Source organism: Podarcis bocagei, assembly GCF_964188305.1.
Source record: "Podarcis bocagei genome assembly, chromosome: 9".
In the NCBI taxonomy this organism is placed as follows: Eukaryota; Metazoa; Chordata; class Lepidosauria; order Squamata; family Lacertidae; genus Podarcis; species Podarcis bocagei.
Window position 1 is genome coordinate 21,170,036 of NC_138134.1, and position 14,876 is coordinate 21,184,911.

The following is a 14,876-nucleotide window of genomic DNA, read 5'->3' on the forward strand; positions in this document are numbered from 1 at the left end:
TATAGAAAGGTTTATTGTTTTGTGTACATTCGATTGCAAGATAAAATATATGCAAAGGGACTCGACAGGAAGTCAAAGTTGTTGCTTTTGCGACATTTGAAACAATTTAAAGCAGACACCTAACTTCTGGTTTTCAAAAAGTGTTATAAATCCGAACACATTTAAGCTAAAGATTTTATTTAGAAGGATTTACATCCTGCCTTCCCTACAAGGCATTCAAAGCAGTTCAAAGTGGGTTTCCCCCACCTCCATTTAATCTCACAACAGCCCTGCGAGGTGGGTGAGGCTGAGAGACAGCCATAGGTGTTCCCCACTAGGAACAGAATCTGCCATGCCTGCAGATGGTCTCGTGCACATCTCTGTCTTAATTAAGTATATCAACGGAATTAAGTTCTTATGACTTCAATAACAACAGCCAATATACTGAAGCTTTATTCTCTGGCGTTTGGATGCTCGCCAGACATCCGCTACCAGTAAAAGAGAAGCTAATTTTACTGAAACTGAAGACATTAGGATTAGCCTTCAGAACCTGACAACGCTACAAAGGGAGCTGTGTTTTATTAAGAGAAGGCTTGGCAAGTGGCTTGAATTATTCAAAAGTTAAGTATTATTAAAGCACTCTTGGTCTATGCAACTTTTTTTAAAAAAAGAATCAAACAATTAGTTCCTCCTGCCTTAATTTACAAAAAAGGGGGGGCAGGGATAAAGTAAATTGCTTCCTTAAGAGAAGGAAACTCTGGATAATGGCTTTCCATTTATAATGTATACAGAGAAGGCCTAGTGAATACACAGCAGCAACTTTTTTTTGATACACTTAAAAACAGACTCCAGCAAAAACTGTTTCAAAGTTACGCCTGTCTGCCCCCTTCCTCCTTATCTTCAGAGCCCTGGGCTGGCAGGCTGTGTTTATACTGATATACCTTGGCAAGGTCACAGTTTCTCCAAGGTTTGCCGAAAGTCGCTGCCTGTAGCAATGATTCCTCCTTTCCTTTCCCCTCCCGTCGCCCGTTGTAAAATGGACACACAGTGACATTATTTAATAAAAAGGTTAAGCCATAAACTTTCATCAGGGGAAAATAATCACATCTCAAATGTCAAGATTTACTACTGAAGATTCAGGCAGCGTTATGTGCCCTTTAAAAATATATATATATACTGGGTAACAGTGGCCAGGAGGCCTGACGAAAACACGGTGCTTGGAATTAAGCAGAAACTGACCTATTCTCTGTTCTGTGGGTCAAGATGATACTGTTTAAAGCCTTGAGCAAATTATTCTGTAGAATATGGATATACCATGGCAGGGGCTGGGAGGACAAGCCATAGTTCAGTGGTGGTATTATTATTAAATTTAGGAATCACGCTTCCCACAAAGCCTCTCAAATGACTTCGCAATACAATAGAGACATACAGTGGTACCGCGGGTTAAGTACTTAATTCGTTCCAGAGGTCCGTTCTTAACATGAAACTGTTCTTAACCTGAAGCATCACTTTAGCTAATGGGGCCTCCTGCTGCCGCCACGCCGCCAGAGCACGATTTCTGTTCTCATCCTGAAGCAAAGTTCTTAACCCAAGGTACTATTTCTGGGTTAGCGGAGTCTGTAACCTGAAGCGTATGTAACCTGAAGCGTATGTAACCTGAAGCGTATGTAACCCGAGGTACCACTGTATATAAAATAAATGCATATATAAAAGCAATTTCAACGACAAACCCGCTGACATGCCGTGGGCCACCTGAATGAAGCTTGTGGCCGAAGGGTCAGTGTTTGGGGAGCTCTGCTCTAAAACACACTCAGCTCTTCCTTGAAGTTACCGTATTTTTCGCTCTATAGGACGCACTTTTTCCCCTTCAAAAATGAAGGGGAAATGTGTGTGCGTCCTATGGAGCGAAGACGCCATAGCCCCGCGCGCGCTCTCCCGGCTGGAGAGGTGACGCGCGGCTATGGCAGGAACCTCTACAGCCCCGTGTCACCTCTCCAGCCGGGAGAGCGCGCGCGCGGGGCTAAAGCAGTCCCCCGCGACCCTCTCTATGGCAGGAGCCTCTATAGCCGCGCGTCACCTCCCCAGCCAGGAGAGCGCGCGCGGGGCTAAAGCAGCCCCCCGCGACCCTCTCCCGGCTGGAGAGGTGACACGCGGCTATGGCAGGAGCCTCTCTGCTGCGCCTTTCCGCTGCTCCCTGACCTGCTCTTTGGGGCTGGTGGTGGGCTTCCCCCCGCCAGCCCCAAAGAGCAGGTTGAAAGGAACCTGAAGCCTGGAGAGCAAGAGGGGTCAGTGCACACCGACCCCTCTCGCTCTCCAGGCTTCCAAGGTAGCCGCCTGAACGCACCTTAAACGGCACCTTGTTTTAGAGGGGGAAAACAAGAGGGGGAAAGATCTCCCCCTCTCTGTGCATCGCCTCCTGCCGCTTCACTGAAGGGGCCCTGGGCAGAGAGGGGGAGATTTTTTTTTTCTTGTTCTCCCCCCTCTAAAACAAAGTGCGTCCTATTGTCCGGTGCGTCCTATGGTGCGAAAAATACGGTATATCAAGGAAGGGCTTGATATATCACTGAAGGGGAAAGTTGGGAATCAGGGAGAAGTTGGGATTCATACCCAAGACTCTTGATCTTCTCTTCTCCTTGAAGAATTCTGAAAAGGTTTAGAGCAGGGATGGGGGAACTGGTGCCAGAGAGAGGCTGCTGGACTCCAACTCCCATCAGCCCTCAGTTGGCGTGGGAACTGGGGCTGATGAGCACTGGGAGTCCAACAGCTGGAGCTGGGTGATATATTGGCAAATTGCCCGAAACTGGTATGGGGTTCGGATCACGATACCAGTTTCGGACAAGACATTACGCCAGCTCGAATTGCCTGCAGATGGTATTGGCACAGGCAAGCAGGCAGGCAGATCCTGAGAAGGTTCTAGGTGAGGACCTTCTTGGAATCTGTCTGCTTGCCTGCCTGCATCTTTGAGGAAGCCCCCAGCTCATGCAAGCCGGAGAGATATGGGGGCCTGCTCAGCTGAGGGGCAGGAGGCGTCCCACCCACCCACCCAGCTGAGCTGTTTCACAAAGCCCCAATGCCTCTGCGGCTCATGTGAGCCAGAGAGGCATTGGGGCTTGGACTGAGCGATGTATCTGGGCTGCTGCTGCTTCCTCCAAGGGGGCGAGGAAAAAACAGCCAAGATACATTCTAGACATCATGCTAAATCAGCATATTGCGGTATTCATCTGACTTTTAGAAGACACCTGAAAGCAGCCCTGCTTAGGGAAGTTTTTAATGTTTGATGTTTCATCGTGTTTTTACTATTCTGCTGGGAGCCGCCCAGAGTGGCTGGGGAAACCCAGCCAGATGGGTGGGTATAATAATCATCATCAACAACATCATCTGCTGATATAACACGATGTTGAAAACCAGATATTGCCCACCTCTACCAACTGTTAGAATTTCCTGCTCCATGATTGCAGTCATGGGATTGTTGTCTTTCACATGACGGTATATGTGTTGACTCCACAGAGTGGGAAATGACGGAGACAGGATGTTTGTGTTACTGTGTTCCCTGAAGTGGAACTATTGCCCTTTGTTCTTTTTTCTCTTTGCTGTCTGATGCTACAGAGAGAGGGAGCCATGTTGCAGTGCTGTGTGTGTGTTTATATGTAAATTAAGTATATTAGCCAAAATGCTGAGTTGCTGAGGTCTGTCACACATGTTGCGCAAACTCTGCGGATCCCTAAGTGTGCCGATGTCAGTTGGCATAGGTCGCTGTTATGTTTGGGCTGAAGAAAGCTCCTGAACAATTGTCCAGGAGGGAGGGAACATGCCAGTCAAGTGTAGGCTGAACTCTTGACACCAACAACATCGGGGGCCATAGGTTGTCAATTCCTGCTTCAGACCTGTCTTTTATTTACGCTTGTTTATTTCTCTTCTGTTTCTATAGCACTTTGAGTCATTTTTATGGGAAGCAACTAATAAATACTACTACAAATAGAACTGTGTGTTTCCGTGGATCGCATCTCAACTAGTCTTTTATTTGTGTTTGTGTCCATCGAGTGTACATAAAGAAGGGCCTCAGATGACGATCGTAGGGTCCAGGTCAGTTCATGCTGAAGAATCTTGGCACACAGCAGAGGATTCTGGGACATGTTCTAAAGCAGCCTTCTCCAACTTGGTATTCTCTAGGTCTTTTGTATTATAGCTGTCTTGGCTAGGACAGAGGAGAAGGGTAGCCCAACAATTGTTGCTGGACCTTGGAAACAGAGTACAGCCAAGATGTTGCAGTCCAACCACTTCTGGGGACTCAAGCTTGAAGAACACTGCTCCAGAGGATGCACCCAATTTATGTGGGAATTGGGCAAGAGCTCCTTATGGAAGCCATTTCCTTAATCTGCCGTTTTACCTTCAAAAACAGCTGCCTTGCAAGAACTAATTTAAACCAGGGCCAGAAAAAACTGAAACCAACAAGCTTTAATTCCAAGCAAGCACATTTAGAATCTGAACATTTAGAATAATGGGGGATTCTGGAACGCCCATTTCAAGCCAATCAACAACATAACAATACTTAAGCAGCAGCTTTAGTAGCTTTTGTTCTCACTTGGCAATCATCTTCACATCAAGCTGTGGTTCAGCAACAGACCGTGGCTTAAATGCCTCGTGGAATCATTTGAATTAATCGCACACATACAGCAGATGTGTGAGGTTATTACAAACTGTCTCTACAGTCATTAGGTTATTTTGATCTGATTTTTTTAAGACACTCGGAAATATAACCAGAAATATTGCCACTGCATGAACAAATTAATTAGAGGTACACACAGAAGGGGGGGAAATGCTTTGGAACACTTTGGTAATTCAGACAGGACGTCAACTCACCCCAAACCTCTTTGGGAACAACCACTCTCCAAGATTTACTTCAGTAAGGTGCAGTAAACAGGCTGCTTTGAAGCGAGATTCATCCCTCGCAAATTTACCCCCTGCCCACACCCCCAATTAAAATCTACAAACCATTAAAATACCGTATTTTTTGCTCTATAAGACTCACTTTTTCCCTCCGCAGCGATCCGTCTTGCTGTTCTGGCTTCTGAGATGCAGAATTTTTTTTTTTCTTGTCTTCCTCCTCCAAAAACTAGGTGCGTCTTGTGGTCTGGCGCATCTTATAGAGCGAAAAATACAGTAGCTCTAGTACACTATCCCGCAGGGGAATTAAAGGTTGAAACCAAAGCAAGCTCAGGGCTGAAAGCTGGCAACTCTGCTAATTTCTGCAAGAAGAAATGTTAAGCCAAGATGGTGCCTACCTGTTGCTGTTTTCTGCGCACTGCCTTCAGCAGCTGAGGAGCTTGCATCTTGTGCCCGACTGTGGTCCTTCTGACCATCGGAGGTATAAACTCTTACTTGGCTTGAATGAACCGGCAGACGACTCCCTGGCAGCACAGGCAAGAGACTGCCAAATTTAAGGGGCACTTGCCACCCTGAAGGAAATGGGAAAGAAAACAGCTTGGGTACTTTGAGATGGCAACAGCAGCAGCAACAAAAAGCACCAAGGAAAAAGCACAGAGAACAGCCAGATAATGGTTTGCAAACTGTTCAGGACACATAACTCAAATATTCCGCTGAAAAACTAAAATATTCCTCAAGTAGATCCCTTAGACTGGCATTCAACTAAGTTTTAGAACATCCACTGAAATTAATGGACATGACTCAGTCAGGTCCACTATTTTCAATAGGCCTACTCTGAGTAAGACTCAGCTGAACACCAACCATAGAACATAAAATTCCATACAACATAGATTCCTTTATTATACTCTTACTAAGAGGCTGCTTTGAGATTAGCTGCTGCCACACTAAGCCCTGCTGGAAGGAATTATAGGTTTGTAAATAGCCACTGGACAAGTAAGATGTACCTATAGACAAACAGGATCAGATGTTTTTAATTAGCTGAAATAAGGTTGGTCCTTTTATCTTCCAGGCCGCTGATGAGCCCCCAATGCCTAGCATTGGTATGAGTTGCCCAGGCAGGCTAGTACAAATTGATGTGCACTAATAATGTCTTTGGATTTCCTTGCAAGGCTGGGGTATTGTCATGAACTTAAGGGGAATATAGCAACATGAGGTTAATTGGGATGCTGGATTCAACTCAAAGCAGCTGGACTCCCTACGCAAAATTTCAAGACTTCATGGCAAAACAGAGCAGTCAAGTGACTCTTCTATATATCGTTCTTGACAGAAATTTAGAACTTGAAATAAGAACATCGCCAGGAGCCTAGCAAAGGACTGCTAAAAGCCAGGCCTTTGGTTAATCCGATTGACATCCTATGCCTTTCAAAAAATGTGGCTCTTGGGGGGGGTATTTGGTTGTTGTTTTTATTTTGATTATATATATTGTGGTTTTTTACGTTGATCTTTTCTGTGAAGTGCCCTGAGACCTCCAGGTATAGGGCGGTATATAAATTCTAACAACAACAACAACAACAACAACAACAACAACAACAACAACAACAACAACAACAACAACAACAACAACGAAGCTCATGAAGGACCAGAAAGCAATTATACACATGACACAATGTAAGCCACAGGAATGTGGCCTGAAAATAGGGTAAAGGGAGACATTAGCAACTAATATAAGTATTAGGCTCTTCAGGAATGCAATCTAACTGAGATGCAACAGAGAAAGCAGTATTATACCAAGTCAGAGCAGTGGTCCAACTAGCTCAATAGCATCTAGACCAGCCTTTCTCAACCTGTGGGTCCCCAGATGTTGTTGAACTACAACTCCCATCACCCCTAGCTAGCAAGGCCAGAGCTCAGGGATGATGGGAGTTGTAGTCCAACAACATTTGGGGACCCACAGGTTGAGAACCGCTGACTAGACTGACTGGCAATGGCTCTCCAAGGTTTCCGGCAGGGGCCTCTCTTAGCCCGACCTGGAGATGCTGGGGATAATAATAATAATGATAATTTATTATTTATACCCCGCCCACCCAGGACCTTCCGCCTGCAAAGCAGATGCTATAACTGGGCTATGGCCTTCCCCCAATATAACATTACATTTTTAAACTCAGCTACATTTAGAAGGCACTGGGCCACAGGGTCTCAGAAATAGCAAAGCAAGGCCATTGACTCAGATGCAAAGGGCAAAATGCAAGACACCTGAGGCATCCACATGCAAAAGCCCCTAATAGGGAGGACTGGCCAATGTGTCCGGAGGAATAGCTAGGGGGCTGGTCCCCAGCATCAGCTGCCCGAGGTGAATGCCTCACTCAGCCCAGCAACGGGGACAGCCCTGTCTATGTGGGGCTGCTACCTACCCAGACTTTTAAATTGGGATTACCAGCTGATCCGCTGGCTCCTTGAGTGTGCACACTAAACAAACATACAGCTCCTGTCCCTCTCAGTCTCACTCTGATATACCAGTAGTTTATTAAACAGTTTAGTACAACATTTGATTCAGAATATTTTTTCCCTGTTTTCCTCCCCTAAAACTAAGTGCGTCTTATGTTCAGATGCGTCTTATGGCGCGAGAAATACGGTATAAACTGCTGTCGAAACTCAACCTCAGGGATAAGTAGCTACCACCTCTAAACACACACACACATTTACCTATTTATTTATATTAGAATTTGTATTCTTCTCTCCTTCTGATGCTTACACACCTATCACAGTAGCTTGCAATAATTTAAAGCTAACCATAATGCGCAGTTATTTTTGTTTTGTTTTTAAAGAAAAACCAGTGCTGAGATTAAAGCAAAAGTATAGGATAAAAATGTATGCATCCACTAAAACAAACACTATAGAGATGGAACACAGAGAAGAGCCTCTCTGTAAGACTGTAGGGTGAAGGCAGGCTGGCATGCAAGATAGCAGTCCCTAAAGTTTCCCAAGCCACTCAGAGCTTTAAAACATCATCGCCAATGCTTTTAATTGTGCCCCAAAACAAACAGGTAGAATAAACAGATTGCTTATGTACTGTGTACTACATATGAAACTTAATGCGCCACTGGGCAAGCTATTATAGTTATTTATTCTTCTTGTATTTACATGAAAACCAATAAAAAACATTTGGACCAAAGAAAAAGATATCAGGGTTCTAGCTTGCTAACAAGCCATGCTCACTGTCTGCTACCCTTTTACTCTCAAGGGCACATATGTAGCTGCAGTTACTCAATGGGGTTAAATAGGTCCATACTGAGAGGGACTTCCACATCAATTATAGGTTGCACTAGTGAATTTTGGGGCTTGACAGACCTGCTGAATCTGAACTCAAATTGAACCCGCTGGAAAAATCTAAAGTGACATGCCATGATGGGTGCAGAGAAATCTCAAGCAGCTGAGGGTAGGGTAACAACAGTGGATTAGACTAGTGAAACAGATGTAACAGATGTAGGGAAACAGAAACACTGATTTATTGCAGCCTAATACAGTGGTACCTCAGGTTAAGTACTTAATTCATTCCGGAGGTCCGTACTTAACCTGAAACTGTTCTTAACCTGAAGCACCACTTTAGCTAATGGGGCCTCCTGCTGCTGCCGCGCCGTCTGAGCACAATTTCTGTTCTCATCGTGAAGCAAAGTTCTTAACCAGAGGTAATATTTCTGGGTTAGTGGAGTCTGCAACCTGAAGCATATGTAACCTGAAACGTATGTAACCCGAGGTACCACTGTAGTACAACGCGGGTGGCGCTAGGGCTTGCCGATCAGAAGGTCGGCAGTTCGAATCCCCGCAATGGGGTGAGCCCCCATTGCTCGGTCCCTGCTCCTGCCAACCTAGCAGTTTGAAAGCGCGTCAAAGTGCAAGTAGATAAATAGGTACCGCTCCGGCGGGAAGGTAACCGGCGTTTCCGTGCGCTGCTCTGGTTCGCCAGAAGCGGCTTAGTCATGCTGGCCACATGACCCGGAAGCTGTACGCCGGCTCCCTCGGCCAGTAAAGCGAGATGAGCGCCGCAACCCCAGAGTCGGCCACGACTGGACCCTTTACCCCTTTAATAGTATAACAGGCTTACATACAAAAGTCAGCCCCCCACATTCCTTCACACACTCACATGATCAAGAAAGTGAACCCAGGATGCAGCTGCACAGATGAAGAAGCAGGACTAGGCAGGCAGGAGCAGAATCCACTCACTATGGCTGGAGTGACCAAGCAGGGGGTGCAGGTTCAGCCCCCTACAATCAGAGAAGGGACCCCTGAGGGTCATCTACACCAACCCCCTGCAATGCAAGGGGTTCACCACTTCACTATCCTATGTGAAAGTAAAAGGCTGCTATCCACCAGTGGAAAGCACTGCACACGTGTCACAGTCCTCTGTGCCTCCAGCCCAAACACTGGATGGCCCGGTCCTTTGCTGACAGAGACCCCAAAAGTCCTCCCTCTGCCCACCCCACCTTGTGCACCTTGTTAGTGAGCGACAATGATGCTATATCCCCCTCACAAAAAAATACATTTAAACCACTTCATATAACTTAACCTCAGTAATCATCACAACGACTCTGCATGGTAGATCTGCACTGCTCACAGCGTTAACAGATTCAGGACTGGCAGTGCTGATAACAACAACAACATGCCATCATCGCACCCTGTTAAATGCCGAGGGCAGCCAACAAGCCCCAGGACCATAGCTGTCAACGTTTCCCTTTTTTTAAGGGAAATTCCCTTATTCCGAATAGGATTCCTTGCAAGATAAGGGAAAAGTTGACAGCTATGCCCAGGACATGAGCAGCTGATGTAGGCTCTCTCTCTCTTCACACACACCAGCTTTTGGTGGATGAAGAGGACAGTGGTGCCCTGTTAAATAAGTTTCTAGTCCTCATGACTACAAGAGGATGCAGGGTCCACCAGGCTCGGGGAGCGGAGCAGGGGTGACCCAATGACAACTGGAATAGCTCATTCAGTAGAATCTTAATCTCAAGGTCGTGGGTTCGAGCCCGACGTTGGGCAAAAATTCCTGCGTTGAAGGGGGTTGGGCTAGATGACCCTCGGGGTCCGTTCCAATTCTATGTGGCACCTCAAACAGACTTTTTAAAAATGGCTATCGCGGCCCTAGAGCAGCAGCCTCCTAATCTCAGGGTCTTGGGTTCGAGTCCCATGCTGGGCAAAAATTCCTGCGTTGAAGGGGGTTGGGCTAGATGACCCTCGGGTCCGTTCCAACTCTATGTGGTACCTGAAACAGACTTTTTCAAAACGGCTGTCGCAGCCCTAGAGCAGCAGCCTCTTAATCCCAGGGTCGTGGGTTCGAGTCCCGCGTTGGGCAAAAATTCCTGCTTTGAAGGGGGTTAGGCTAGATTACCCTCGGGGTCCCTCACAACCCTTCGAGCCTACTCACCGCGGCAGCCTGCCCGGGCGAGCGATCCCCCCGCCTGGCCTCGGCCCCTCCGCCGCAGCAGGTGGAGCTGGTAGAAGCAGCCCCAGCCCCTCCGCTGGGCGGCCAGGGCCGGCAGCATCCTCCGCGGGGTCCTCCTCCTCCTCCTCCGGGCGCAGCGAGAGGCGCGAGGCGACAGGGAAAGAGCGGCCGCGCCGAGCTCCTCATTCACGCGCCCGGCCCCCGCCGGACACCGGCTCCGGAGCCGACTCCATCGGCCCAGGCTCTGAGCGGCAGGATCCGGATGTGGAACAGGGCCGCTCTGTAGTCTCGTCGCGCGCCTCTATGGTCCGTCCTCCGCCGACGGGCAACAGGACGCATGCGCTACGGGGTAAAGAGGAGAAGCGGAAGGGGGGGGAATCAAACGATCCACCGCGCACGCGCAACCTCCACGTGGGGAAAAGGGGGCAGGAGGAGGGAGGGAGTCCCCGCCTTGCGCTGCAGTGAACGTGGGAACGTGTTCGGGACGGTGTGGAACAGGGCGGCCCATTCTTCCTCTTCTATTGCAATTAGCTGTGTTTTGAATAGATTGTGTGTGTGTTTATTTCCTAAAATTTATACACCGCTTGTGTAAAAAACAAGAGGCTTACGAAACATAAAGCAGTAAATCAAGAAAAAAATATAATCCTACTTTAGACCAGAAAAGTTAAAATACTAAAAGAGATTCAAATTACTTCTGCATATATTTTTTACATTATTGAGGTTTTTTTCATAAAATGTATACACCGCTTGATTGTGTAAAAAACAAGAGGCTTACAAAACATAAAGCAGTAAATCAAGAAAAAAATATAATCCTACTTTAAAACAGAAAAGTTAAAATACTAAAAGAGATTCAAATTACTTCTACATATATTTTACATTATTGGGGTGTTTGATGTGTTAGCAGAGGGGTAATACCTCTGGAGGGGGAGACACCATGTTCCTTCTGGGGTAAATTCTGCCCCTTTGGTCCCCACCCTGCACTCTGCTCTCACCTGTGGCTCCTAGAAGCTATCAGCATGCAACTGCAGCCGCCACCCCACCAGGAATGCCCTTGGTCAGCAAAAGTAGGTGAGGGTAGCCTATGGGTCTCAGACCCTCTGTAAGTTAGGGACTTCCCCTGCATGCGAAGACAGGTTCCGGCAGATTGAGCAGATAAGACCAGTGGTCTGCCCATGTATTGGAGGGAATAAGAGGCAGCTGGGGCTTGTCAACCTGAGAAGAAGGAAACCTCTGACCCTAAACATTTAGAAAAATGTTTTATTATGTTTTTACATATGTTGGAAACTGCCCAGAGTGGCTGAGGCAACGCAGTAAGATGTGTGGGGTATAAATAGTAAAATTATCATTATGGGATAGGACGTCCTTGTTTTCATTGGAGAAATGTTGGGGGGTATGTAGGACACATTATACTGCTTTCACACTGTGGTTGTAAAGCGTAAGTATTTTAAGAGGAGGTATCAGGCTTGATAATAATATTTTGTTTGGTTTTTTTATAATAATTTTAAAGGTATCAGCAGGTTTGGGGGAGCCCCAAGGTTTCCAGAAGCGCGCACACACACACACACAAATATGGATGGAGAAAAATCCCTAAAGTGGGAGACCGGGCAAAACAACTCAATGAACATGCTCAATGGGAATGTAGTACTGACTGTAAAAGCAGGAGGAGTGTGGAAAACTAGGGGAATGGGATGGAATGGAGTAGCTGAAATCCTGAACAGCCACAGGATTGTTCTGCTCCTACTTGAAATACAGTGGTACCTCGGGTTAAGTACTTAATTCGTTCCGGAGGTCCGTACTTAACCTGAAACTGTTCTTAACCTGAAGCACTTTAGTTAATGGGGCCTCCTGCTGCCGCCGCGCTGCCAGAGCACGATTTCTGTTCTCATCCTGAAGCAAAGTTCTTAACCTGAAGCACTATTTCTGGGTTAGCGGAGTCTGTAACCTGAAGCGTATGTAACCTGAGGTACCACTGTAACATGAATACCTGCAGTGCTATAAACCAGCCATTTGTGATTCTGATAATTCCTTAACTAGCCTATTCAAAATATAATAGGGTCACTGTGGCAATTTGCAAAATCCTTAATAAATTCAGACTGGGTGCACCTAAGTTGCTCCTTACGGAGTTTCACTTCCTTTTCCCCATGGTATCCCCATGGGATACCAAATTCCTATTCAGAAAGGGGCAGGTGGGAGAAAAGTGCTCATCCATGCCCTCCAAACTCGGCTGTTTTTCTCTTAGTTGGGATTATGGATGATAATAGTTGGAAGGGACCCCAAGAGTCATCTAGTCCAACCACCTGCAATGCAGGAATCTCAAGAGATGGCCCCCCATCCAATTGGAAATCATACTAGACCCTGCTTAGCTTTGCAAATGTGTTAGCAGTTTTATTTCTGCACCACTAGGGAGAAAAACAATTGAGGAGGCACAGTTGGGAGGGGGGAGGCAAGGAGAGACAGGGGAATGCACAGGCAAACGAAAGGTTAAGCGCCTCTGTCCTTCCCACTCCTAATACATTTCACATAATTCACCACTCACTGAATAGGGATTCTCCGGCAACCCGGTTCTTATGCCATTGTCTGCCAACATTGGATCCAAGTGTGCCACACACCCTGCTCTGTGAAAATGCTTCAGGGCTGTTTCGTAACTTAATTATTTCAAAGTGCTTTCCACGGACAGATAATCCTCAATAATGTTACCGATTCAAAAGTCGAAGGAGAAAAACAGTCCTTTGCAATATGACTAGGGAAAGCAGAGATACATGTGATAATGTACCACCAGAGGGCAGCGTTTGGGAGAAGAAGAAAATGATTAAGTTTTCTCAAAACATGCAGCCCCTACTCTAAATGAAGCGTTGCTTAGAATTGCAGGTAGGGTAGCCATTTAGGCATTGCCAAAAAAAGAGGAGATGCAGCCTCAAAACAGTAGGGCAAAAGAAGGCACAGATTTGCAAGAAGGAGGAGGAGGTGTGAGTATGGATGCAAATTTAGAAATAATCAGCTATGATTTAAATAGAAATACATTTCACTATAGTAGGGAAGATTGTGACCTAGACGGCAGACTGTGATGCCCAGGTCTTTAAGACAAACATATTTCTCAGTCTCGGTCTCCATCTCGGTCTCTGTCTGACTTGGACTGGGCAGCCCTTCAAAAAAAAAGTCCTCTTACAGCACTCCAATTAGAGCATTGTCCAGGGGTGGGGAGAGACATATACCACCCCCACAAAAAAATACAGGTTTCTGAGAAGGCATTATCTAAAACAGGGGTGCCCAAACTTTTTTCAAAGAGGGCCAGATTTGATGAAGTGAATATGAGGGCCGACCAAAGTTGTTGAGCTTTTTTTTACAATTTTACTCCAAAACATGTACTGCCACAGGGGCCAAATTGGGGCTCCAAATTGAACTTTGGACATGCCTGACCTAAAACAAGCTTGTTCCTTGGCTCAATTGTCACCAGATGCAGGTGGCATTTCAGCAGAGGCTGACTTCCATCCAAGGTAGTTAATTGCAGCAATGCTGCAACATCAGACCACATAAGGGACCTAACTATGTCCCTTCTTCAAATATATACAGTGGTACAGTGGTGCCCCGCAAGACGAATGCCTCGCAAGACGGAAAACTCGCTAGACGAAAGAGTTTTCCGTTTTGGAGATGCTTCGCAAAACGAATTTCCTATGGGCTTGCTTCGCAAGACGACAATGTCTTGCGAGTTCCTGCTGTGTTTTTTTCCTCCCCCCCTTTTTCTAAGCCGCTAAGCCGCTTATCAGCTGATCCGATCAGCAGATAAGCCGCTAATAGCGCTAATCCGCTAATCTGTCAATGGGCTTGCTTCGCAAGACGAAAAAACCGCTAGACGAAGAGAATCACAGAACGGATTCTTTTCGTCTTGCGAGGCACCACTGTACCTCGCAAGACGAATGCCTCGCAAGATGAAAAAGTTTTCCGTTTTTTGAGTCGTTCCACAAGACGAATTTCCCTATGGGCTTGCTTTGCAAGACGAAACGTCTTGCGAGTTTGTTTCCTTTTTCTTAAAGCCGCTAAGCCGCTAATAGCCGCTAAGCCGCTAATAGCCGCTAAGCCGCTAATAGCCGTGCTTCACAAGACGAAGAAAACCGCAAGACGAAGAGACTCGTGGAACGGATTAATTTCGTCTTGCGAGGCACCACTGTAGAATAATATTTACCCAGGCGTAAACAAAACTCTGAGCAGACACAGAGTTCCTTTCCCCACCACCACTTCCACTTGTATTGTAATTAAGGTGCAGGCCTAAGCCATGACACCTTTTCGGCAATTAAGCACAACTTTGGCAATTAAGCACAACTCCCAGCTGCTTGAAAGCATTCTAGCAGCACCATCCAAGAATGTTTGTTAATATTTAGAGTGCTTAGCAGCATTCTCCTGCCGCCACTAAACCTTAGGCCAGTACTTTGTACCTGACCACATCCCCTCATTTTCACCACCTCTGTAGAGATAATGGGAAATGGAGAGAAGGCTTGTTTGGAGAAGAATGTGCCAAAGCTCATTGAATTGTGTCCAGAATGTAGTAAGAAAGAAGGCATTTCAGGATATGTGTATCAGT

The 14,876-nt window shown here is 46.4% G+C and overlaps 1 protein-coding gene across 1 annotated transcript in view; it reads right to left on the minus strand.

The window, feature by feature from the left end:
• SLC30A9 (solute carrier family 30 member 9) overlaps window positions 1–10,577 on the minus strand; it is a 34,727-nt gene extending 24,150 nt beyond the window's left edge. Inside the window, exons 1-2 of the mRNA XM_081208916.1 lie at window positions 10,283–10,577; window positions 5,262–5,435 (exon numbers count right to left, since the gene is read on the minus strand). Coding sequence (XP_081065042.1) covers window positions 5,262–5,435; window positions 10,283–10,400 — 292 coding nt within the window. The 5' untranslated portion in view covers window positions 10,401–10,577. The remainder of the gene's footprint in view (window positions 1–5,261; window positions 5,436–10,282) is intronic.
• Window positions 10,578–14,876: the final 4,299 nt, after the last annotated feature.